Below are 10,473 nucleotides of genomic sequence, written 5' to 3'. Positions count from 1 at the left end.
CCTCTTGGGACTGAAGACATTCCGAAGGCCGACGTGGAGCGACCGATCTACGAAGAAGAAGCGGCCTCTCCGGAATGGGCCACTGAGCGGCAGACGCAAGAAACCACTGCGCCTTTGGTTGAAAATGGAGACAGTGAGGACGTTGGCACCGCACCGGGTAATAAAAGCACCCTGCCTGGGGAGACCAAGATCCCATCGGGGTCCAACGCAACATCGCTCTCGGACCATGACGTTTTGCTTGAGCACGGGCATTTGAGCGACTTGGCGGCCATGGCTCTAATTGGTGACAGCACCGTGCATGGGTGTGTGTCTCGGGTGTTGTTGCTGCTGCTTCTGGGGCTGTGGGGCACCGCGGCTCTCTGCTGAGGTGTGAGGAAGGGTGTAATTGCGCCTTTTCGTGGAACAACAACTGTGCAGCTCCCAGCAATACTCACCCAACTTTGTCAAGCAGGCTTTTTTTCTTCTTCTTTTAAGCATGTGTTCCTTTTTGTTTTTGTTTATGGTTTTCTGTTTTTTTATGGTTTTTCTTTCGTTTTCTGTTTTTTTCTTTTGTTTTTGTTTTTTTTTGCTGCTGCTCTGTTGAAATAATCAGCATTCCTATTTGTGTGTTTTCCCCCAAATGGTTGCTTGCCAAACACCGTCACGAGTGACGTACTTCCCCCTCTTTTGTTGCTTTTTTTGCCTACACGCGGTGCCGGCCTCATTGCTGTGCGTCCCACGGACTGCACGAAAGGAGGAGTGGAGGAGCAGGCCGGATGCCGCGTGGAATGTGAGGGATGTTGTGTGGGCTGGTGGGAGAGTACAATTCCTTTTTTTATTTGTGTGTGCGGGCAGCATGTATAAACTCAAGAACACGGTTGTATTGTGCTGCGTGGCACGTGAAATGACATATCTGCCGAGTCAATTGCTTTTTTTTTGCACTTTTTTTTTTTGTTTCGGTAAATCACTACAGTCTCTTTTCCGTCCGTGCCGTGTCCACTGCCGCCGTGTGTCTCCGTGTCCCTTTTTATTATTCCTCTGCTGGCTGTGCTGCTGACACGCCCCCACTTCTTCTTCTTTTTCTTTCCCGCTAGAGGCATCGATGGTCCGCGACGACGATTGTTTGTGCGCCGTGCCTCAGTTGTGAGTGTTGGACGCCACCCGCCACGACCCACTGCGAGGCGCAGCGCTATTCCGTCGGGGCGGAGAGAAGTGAAGGACTGCGCCGTGGACTTGGATGCGCCCCGTCCCTCTCGTCGCGGCCGTGTGTGTGTGTGTGTGTGTGCTCTGGATGTCCAAACTCACTTGCCCCGCAGATGCGGCAACGGAAGGATGTGGTTGCGTGGAGGCGCCAATGCCACTTGAATCAAACCGTGCCTGTGGCACACACGCAAACAGGAAAGCGAAAGGAAGGATTATTCGTCTGGGCTGCTGGCCGGATCCCCAAATTTCCGAAGGAAATAAAATACGACAGAAAGGGAGAATGAGTAAACGGAGAGGCAGTGCGTTCGCCAAACCCTCGTTGTTTGCTCCGCATATATGTGTATATTTATATATTCTGGTGGCCCCACTCTCGTGACATGATGAACGCTCTATTCGGATACACCTATTTTTATAGCTTACGAAGTGGCGGACTTTGGGCCTCTCCAGCCACAAGACCCCGCCGCAACGGCGGGAATCAAGAGAGGGGGCGGATGGTGCGGCATAAACAAAAATATTCATCTTGACGTTATCGTTTCCTTTGGTTGCTTCCATCGCGCTCCTCTAAAGGAATTCATGCAATAAGAAGGAATAGTACGGAAATACGTCTTTGTTTCATTGGGAGCTTGTGAGGAGGATGCTCATGAGGTGGGCTGGCGTCCCTAATGTATGTGTGTCCTGGTAAAACGGAGATACTTCTCCACGATCCTTTTCTATTTTGTGAATGTTTGGTTGACCGTCACTGAGGGAATCAGGGAACTGTTAGTGTCCAGACGATTTGTAATTATTTCAGTTTTCACAGCCACAAGGGATCCCTGCAAGCTGATTGAAAGGAATGGCAGTGTTTTCTTTACACGGCGACGGGGAGAAGCGACATTGGTGCCCGCATGTTGGACTTGGCACGCCAGCATGGCGATGTACGGGTGCAGCTCGCCTTCGTTGATGAACACGGGCCGTTGGATGCGGTGGTAGCCGCCGCCGCAACAATGACAGGCTTACGCTTGGGTTCAGGAGACATCGCCATGCACTGGGAGGAGCCGACCGTTGCGGGCACTTTGCGAATCGCCGGGCGCCTCAAGTATCTAATTTCGGGGTTCGAGTGCTGCTGCCCGTCGTGTGTGTGCTGCCCGGAAGTTGGGAGTCCAGCAGGGGCTGATCATTGCTGGAGGGCAGAGACTGAGCACCGACTACGCCAGTGCCGTCGCGGACGTTGCGGATCGGAGTGCTCAGCTTTACTCTCAGGTGGAAGAAGCGCATAATCACTTGTTGGCACGCGGATTTCACACTGTGGTGGCCGGCGGTCTTCTTGCGGGACGCGGAGACGCCGTGTCAACGCGAGGCGCCCACCTCTCGGAGAGGGCCGTCAGACGGTGTAAACACACAGCCGCACCAACGGCATCGTTTGATGGCTGGGGGCGTGCCAGCATCCACGTTTCCCCAACGCAATCTCACGGGAGAGAGACGGCGGGTCAACACCCATACGTCTCAAGGCAATGTGGGGAGGCCACATCTCCCTCACTCGATGCCTTTGCCCTCCCGCACCTTCCCCTTGGAAGATGGCTCCGGTGCAGAGGATCAGGTACTGCATTTCCTTGCATTGGACGTTGACACTTGGGCCCCGCGTGTATGGAATGACGTCGTCTCCGGAGTCCTCGTCGACCTCCGATGCGCATACGGTTATTGTTTGCACTAAGTGGGCTCTCAGGTTCAAACGGCCATCGACGGTTTGGTGTCGTGCAGACGCGCACTGGAGATGGATCGGGAACCCAGCGATCAGCTCATGGATTTTTGGCAGGGCCCTGCCGCAGACCTTCCGGACGCTGATCGCGATAACAACCGACCCCAGCATATCCCGCCCTCCACACTTCGTGCCCGCCTTCACATGGCCGTTCACGAGGCTGACATCTTCGCGAGGTCGACCCAGCCTCTTGTGGAGCGGCGAGTGAACCAACAAAAACAACGATTGTTGCGATGTCAGTTGTGTCGTATTTATGGACACGACGCATCTACACGCAACGTGCGCAGCGCAGCCAGAGGAATTACTCGCAGCGCAGTCTGCCATTAAAAAACGGCGAGGGGCTGCCGGCTGCTTACGAGGGCGGACGAAAACAGCCCCATCCATTCCACCATCACCCACCAATCCGCACACAAGACGTCGCACCGCGCCAAAGACGCTTCATCCGATATTTCGAATCACCCGAATCAACCGACGAGAAGGGCAATGGAGCTTATCCGCAAAGAAATTCACTGTGGCACGACGAACCTCCGACATCCCCGCTTTGGACAAGCTACATGAGGGGAGCGAACGAGGCGGCTTGAGAACTGTGTGCGCCGCCAACGTGGGAGCAGAGAATGTCCCTAGCGGGCAATTTACCACCTTTTGCTGCACGCACGAACGCACGATGAACGAGGAGAGCTGCGCGGCCTTTTTGGTGGCAATATTCGGCGTGGCGCCATTGACCCGACGGCAGTACGCCAGGATGCTGCGGTCCATGTTGCAGATGGATTGAACCCCGCTGGACATGATGATTCTGGGGCTACAAAAACTTGCGGCGCGATAAGGGGCGAAGCAGGCGCGCCCCTTGACAGAGGAAGAGATGAATCGGTATATCTGCGACCGGACCGATTGGAGGGAACGTGTTTTCTTACGACTTGCGTGGATAACGGCGAGCTGTTGGTCCGAGATTGCGGCCTTAACTCCCAACAATTCCACACTGGAGGCGGACGGGACCATAATTTTGGATTGGCCCGTGGTGCCGAAGACGGCGAGGGCGGATCCCCACCGCGCCTTTCGGTTCGTCAGGATACGAGGGCAGGACGCGTTGGACACTATAAAGTTATGCAGGACACTTCAAGAAAACGAAAAGCTCACGAAACTTACGACTGCACAGGTGACACGAGCTCTGGATCCTTGGAATGCCACGGCGCATTCCATAAAACGGGGAGCGTTGAGGCACGCCGCTCAAATCGTGGAGACACACGATTTGAACCCACACGTGATCTCGCCGTTGGCGGTGCACGTCGACCCCTTTGACCTTCCCCAGAGCACAGTTCGATATTTGGGGAGTTACACCACAATGCTGACCCAGGTGTTGCCGCTGGTCGCATTGATGTGAAGGGAGAAACTGCGGAAGGGCAGGAGCCCTGGGTGAGAGCGGAGGAGCGTTTTTCCATCAATTTCATCACCATGCGTCTACAATAACAAGACGCGCGACAAGGACGCGCCTGGCCACTCCACAAGAGGAACGAACCATCCCGCTACAGCAACAAGTCAATGTGCCCGTATTGAATCTGGAGTGGATCCAGAGCCGGTTGAACCCGGCGACCTTGGAGAGACTCATGCAAGTTTGTGGACTCGTCGGGCGGTCCCCTTTACCTTTATCCTCCTCCGGTAAAGCGCGCGAAGGCTCACGGAGGATTCCAACCGCCGACGCGAGATTGTTACGAAAAGCAGGAATAATCGAGGACGCTTCGTCCACAGTAACAAGCGGCGGATGGATAAAGCCTTTTCTGTGGTGGAGGAGAAAACCACCGGTTTGCGACGACGATGGATCGCGTGGCCACGCGACGAGAGGAGAGACGACCATTACGGGGCTCATGCTCCTCTTTTACACATTTCCCATTATTTGCCACCTGTGATGGCTGAGGCCGCTTCCTGCGTGGAATTAAAGGCATCCTTTTTCCGGTCTTTGTTGCTGCGGGGACTCGGCATCTCTTTTGATGCCGCGTGGAGGACGGCACGCTGGTGGAGCTCACACGGCTCCCAATGGGACACAAGGCCGGCCCAGAAATTCTCCAGATTATTATTACTTCGGCAATTGCGGGGGTGACGACGGTGGTTCACCGCCTCTGAGCCGCACCTCCATTGTTGCGTATCGACGTATGGATCGATGATATACGCATTGCAGGGGTCGATAAGCGGTGTGACATTGTGGGAAGCCCAGGTGCTTTTTAGCGCGGATGGCCGTCACGCTACGATATGGGAGGATCGCGAATTGGAAGCCACGCAGTACACCTTCCTGGGGTGCGGTTTAATCACTCACACCGGGCGGTGTCCCTGAGTGACAAGTTTGTCCGGTGTGTATGCGCCATGCCGTCGCTGAAGTATTTAACCATCGCGGAAATGGAGGTTGTGGCGTCACGCTTTTTGTACGCGGCTGCCATTTTGGGCACGCGTTTATGTGCCTGCTACTTTTTCATCAAGGCAGTGCGACGACGATTATCGGCAGTTAACCGGGGGATTGTGCAGGAGACATCCCCGACAAACCTTCCACCAGCAGCGGTTGGTTTGGGCAAGAGATTGCGACACAGCATCGGGAATATAACAGTAAGCGAATCATCAAGCCCACGGAAAAGGCATAGGCCGCCATCATCACAAATGCATTGTTTTGTGGATGGGGAACCGTTATTATTCCATACTCCGGCGACGTTAAACTTGCCGGGGGAAATGGAAGAGGAAGCCTTTTCTTATCATGCAGGCGGAGGCATGCGCGGTACACTTGGCCTTATCGGCCTTTTTCCGCTATCTTGCCATCCACCATGGACGTTTGGGTGGACAACACTTCGCTGCGAGGAGCGGCGAATAAAGGCAGCTCGAAATCACACGCCATGACATGGGAGCTGCAACGGATATATGAGTTTGTTGACTCTCGCGGAATACATGCATCCGTTGCCTACGTGCGGTCTGCGGACAACCCCGCAGACGGCATATCACGCGGCTGTGTTTTTACACTTCAGCACTTGGCGAAGGGGTGGAAGTGGCGAAGGGGAGCGGCGGGGTCTTTTGGCTGGAGGACCCCAAAGTCTGCCACTTCGTAAGAAATTATATATGTATCCAATCCGAGTAGAGTGAGCGGGCCACAATTGTGGCTATAGGATGATGTATATATACATACATTTACTTGGTGTAAAGTTTGAGGATGTGGTGAACCCACTCTTATTCCATTTACTTCTCATTTCGGTCTTGTTTGTTTTCCGTGATTGATAACCTCAGGATGAGGAAAGCGGCCTGGGTGAATGTTTATTTTGTGCCACCGCGTGAAGCACTGCCATTCCATTGAAAGAGGGATGGCTGTGTAAATTTTGGTGCCGTGTGACTGGCGGATGGGTGAGGGTCCACTTCAACGTGTGGCTGGCGTGGTGGGTGCTCGCTCCGGGTGCGTTGTGTGTTGGCTGCGGGGATGTGGCCGTATCCCGTTGGCCGTGAGAATGTTCTGGAGGCGGTGGCGGTGTGTGCGTTTGTTGTGTGGAGGGCCGAATCCTCCCACCCGCGGACTGACAGCACTGCGGTGTTTGTGTGTTTCAGCGGCGTTGTGCGAGCATGTCCTCTTTTAGAGTGTGTGTGGTGACAGCGGTGCCACAGGGGTGTGGGACCGTGACCAGCGGAATGCGTGGGCGAACCCTCCGCGCCCACCACGTTGTTGTTGGCCCTCTCCAACACTGTGCTGGGTGGATGGTACCCGCTTGCCGTCGTTGCGGTGGTCTCCGTGCATGTGGTGTGCGTCACGCTGTGTGGATGTCTCTATTTTTGTGGCTGCTGGTCATATCCGTGCGTATCTCATTTCTTTCTTATTCCCCTTTTGATTGTTTGTTAGTGTTCAGTTTTAACTCGATCCAGCTAAGAAAACAAGGAGAAACAATGCCTTCAGAGCGCAATAGAGTGCAAGGTGGCAATGCCAAGGGCCGAGCGTCTGCTGTCCCACAGGAAGATTCTCAGAGGAGAGCGAGGTCGGACCTTGAGGGTGACACAGATCAGCCCGCTGCGACTCCCATAAGAGTGGAGGAAGCGCAACTACGGTGGACCATGTGCAGCTACGTAAGCGACATCCTGCTGGACGGAGAGACCGACATTTCCGATATGAAGCTGAATGATTTTCTTCGGGAGTATTTTGGCTCCAGGGCGGCCGTTGAAGAAGAACAGAATGTGGGAATGTGGGATTTTTTGAGGAGTCCCGATGCCTACATAAAAGACCAGCAGCTGCTTGAAGAAATTTCTAATTTAAAGGATTATCAGCTTTTAACAGATGGGCGCAAGCTTGAGGACGGGAATGTGATGTTTCTCGAAGACTGGATTGAATTTAAAGAGAAGGATACTGTCACTCCTCCTACAAGGAAAAAAATTACCGATGCCCTCACTCAGATACGGAAAGAAGTAGCAAGGTGGGAGGCAGAAGAAAGGGCGAAGCAGAGGGCAGAAGAATATGTGAGGCAGGATACTGAAGAAAAGACAACCAAGCTGGAGGGATTCTACGAGTCTGTGTACGGTGCGAAGTGGGGCCATGTCTTGGGGTTTTATGACAATAAGATTCGGGAGAACCGAATGGAGATACATGAGGGAAAACCACCGCAGTCATGGACGTACGAGAAGGAAGGTCTAACTTTCGAAAAGGATGACGGTGTGGAGCAATTCAGCCCGCCACTTCCCAGGCTGATGGTGCTCACCTCGGACAAGGGATGGCCGTACTCGTGGAGGGAGAATAAACCCATTGTTGACTGCTATGTGAACTGTGAGGTGGAGCGAGTGTGGCGGATTGTCAAGGACGATCTGAAAGACAGTTCCTCACCTGAGCAGCGTGTGTTGGTTGGAACGCCCGGGATCGGGAAGTCGATGAATGCCGGCTCTTACCTTCTCTACCAGCTGCTGCACTGCGATGCCAAGAAAATCAAAGTGGTAGTCCGCTGTTTTGGAGGGGGTGAGGCCTACGTCTTCGACAAAACCGCCAAGATGGTGACAAAATACGTGGGTAGTGAAGCATCCAAGAGTGTTGTGTCGAGTTTGTCGCAGCGTGGGATGAAAGGGTATATAATCTACGATGTGCCAACGAATGGGTCACAGCTGCCGATAAGTTTTACGCCCCCCACCGGATGGGGCACGACTGTGCTGGCATCCCCAAAGGTAAGGGACATTTATGAGTTTCTGAGTCAACGAGATTCCCGCCGAATCATCATGAATTGCCCCGACGAGATGGATTTGGAGGCGATGTGCGCATGGATGAAGCGCGATGGGACTCCACAGGAGCAACAAAAATACTGGTGGATGGTCCATCGTCAAATGCTTTTTTTGGGACCGATTCTGCGTTACATCTTTGATGCGAAAGACTTCAGTAAACGCTATGATGAACTTGATCGTGTCTTGAGATCGGTAAAATCCCGAGATGATGCAAAGCGCATTACATATGAAACAAGTACGGCATGGTTTACCGAGAATCCGTTTTACAAACTCATGCGTGTTAAACGAGAAAGAGAAAAAAAAGGTACCGAGGATTTTAAGACAGACTTATTATCTCGTCACCTCGCGGATCGAGTATTTTTCGTTACGGAAAAGATAATCCCCTTGAATGAGATTTTTGGTTTTTAGTGACGAGGAATAAGAATGCTCCTTTGCGTCTGTATTTGTGGAGAGATATGCTTTGGACGCATTCAGGAATGAGGCCTTTTTCATTAAAATAGCGGAGAAACTCAAGGAGCTGAGGCCGCCAGCACCCCGAAAGCCACTGAACACCGTGCTGAGGGTGACCCCGGAGGACATCCCACCGAGCCGTTTGGATTGTTTCCATTGCAACGCGGACCTAAGAAGATTGATGTAAGGGACCGGTGGCTAGAGAAATTTCCGCTGGTTGGGCTGCGGATAACTACGGCGTGTCGACATCACAGGAACGCCAGCACTGTGCGGCATTTCGCTGAGTATCCGGCGGCGTGTTTTGATGGGTGGGAGGAGTTATCCCGAGACATGTCGTGGGAGTTTATTTACGTGCAGCACGCAGGCATTATGCTGATGGGTGGCTGGCAGAGACGTGATGTCGTCAATTCCAATGTAGTGAGCGAGGAGGAGAACCAAGAAAGTCTGAGTTTCTGAAAAAAAAAAACGTACACCAGTACCAAGCGTCAGTGCCATCTGGAGTTTTCAGAAGAGGCGAGGCTTCTCCGAAGTGAGGAAAAAACAAAAAATGGGAAAACAAGACAAATTGGGGAATGAAGGGGATAGTTTGATATCTGGTGAAAAATATTGGGGTATTTTTATATAGTTGGATGCTTTTGTTTCCATGCGGTGCGGGTGCGCCAGCACCAGGTGGCATTGAGGCACACAAAGATGCCAAGAATGTCCAACGCTATCGAACACAACGGTGGCAGTGTGTGCGTTTTTTGTGTGGAGGGCCGAATCCTCCCACCCGCGGACTGACAGCACTGCGGTGTTTGTGTGTTTCAGCGGCGTTGTGCGAGCATGTCCTCTTTTAGAGTGTGTGTGGTGACAGCGGTGCCACAGGGGTGTGGGACCGTGACCAGCGGAATGCGTGGGCGAACCCTCCGCGCCCACCACGTTGTTGTTGTTGGCCCTCTCCAACACTGTGCTGGGTGGATGGTACCCGCTTGCCGTCGTTGCGGTGGTCTCCGTGCATGTGGTGTGCGTCACGCTGTGTGGATGTCTCTATTTTTGTGGCTGCTGGTCATATCCGTGCGTATCTCATTTCTTTCTTATTCCCCTTTTGATTGTTTGTTAGTGTTCAGTTTTAACTCGATCCAGCTAAGAAAACAAGGAGAAACAATGCCTTCAAAGCGCAATAGAGTGCAAGGTGGCAATGCCAAGGGCCGAGCGCCTGTTGTGCCACAGGGAGATTCTCGGAGGAGAGCGAGGTCGGACCTTGAGGGTGACACAGATCAGCCCGCTGCGACTCCCATAAGAGTGGAGGAAGCGCAACTACGGTGGACCATGTGCAGCTACGTGAGCGACATCCTGCTGGACGGAGAGACCGACATTTCCGATATGAAGCTGAATGATTTTCTTCGGGAGTATTTTGGCTCCAGGGCGGCCGTTGAAGAAGAACAGAATGTGGGAATGTGGGATTTTTTGAGGAGTCCCGATGCCTACATAAAAGACCAGCAGCTGCTTGAAGAAATTTCTAATTTAAAGGATTATCAGCTTTTAACAGATAGGGGCAAGCTTGAGGAAGGGGGTGTGCACTATCTTGAAGACTGGATTGAATTTAAAAAGAAGGATACTGTCACTCCTCCTACAAGGAAAAAAATTACCGATGCCCTCACTCAGATACGGAAAGAAGTAGCAAGGTGGAAGGCAGAAGAAAGGACGAAGCAGAGGGAAGAAGATGTGAGGCAGGATACTGAAGAAAAGACAACCAAGCTGGAGGGATTCTACGAGTCTGTGTACGGTGCGAGGTGGGGCCATGTCTTGGGGTTTTATGACAATAAGGTTTGTGAGAACCGAATGGAGATACATGAGGGAAAACCACCGCAGTCATGGACGTACGAGAAGGAAGGTCTAACTTTCGAAAAGGATGA

General features: G+C 52.8%; 2 protein-coding genes and 1 pseudogene across 2 annotated transcripts, besides 7 other annotated features; all 3 read left to right on the top strand.

Moving 5' to 3' along the window:
• Positions 1-366, top strand: Tc00.1047053509329.31 (trans-sialidase, putative; the record flags this gene model as incomplete). Its single annotated transcript, XM_801322.1, has 1 exon — positions 1-366. A coding segment is annotated over one exon (366 nt), but the record flags the coding sequence as incomplete, so codon positions are not given.
• Positions 1-10,473: a sequence feature (areas not merged during assembly with more than two copies in the genome that could not be assigned to a particular haplotype).
• Positions 485-567: a microsatellite.
• Positions 1,244-1,264: a microsatellite.
• Positions 1,570-1,772: a mobile genetic element.
• Positions 1,800-6,027: a mobile genetic element.
• Positions 1,801-1,959: a mobile genetic element.
• Positions 5,950-6,068: a mobile genetic element.
• Tc00.1047053509329.20 lies at positions 6,779-9,148 on the top strand (annotated as a pseudogene).
• On the top strand, positions 9,722-10,473 carry Tc00.1047053509329.9 (retrotransposon hot spot (RHS) protein, putative; the record flags this gene model as incomplete). Its single annotated transcript, XM_801321.1, has 1 exon — positions 9,722-10,473. A coding segment is annotated over one exon (752 nt), but the record flags the coding sequence as incomplete, so codon positions are not given.

This window comes from Trypanosoma cruzi, genomic scaffold, assembly GCF_000209065.1.
Source record: "Trypanosoma cruzi strain CL Brener 1047053512997 genomic scaffold, whole genome shotgun sequence".
In the NCBI taxonomy this organism is placed as follows: Eukaryota; Euglenozoa; class Kinetoplastea; order Trypanosomatida; family Trypanosomatidae; genus Trypanosoma; species Trypanosoma cruzi.
This window is presented reverse-complemented; position numbering and strand designations above follow the sequence as displayed.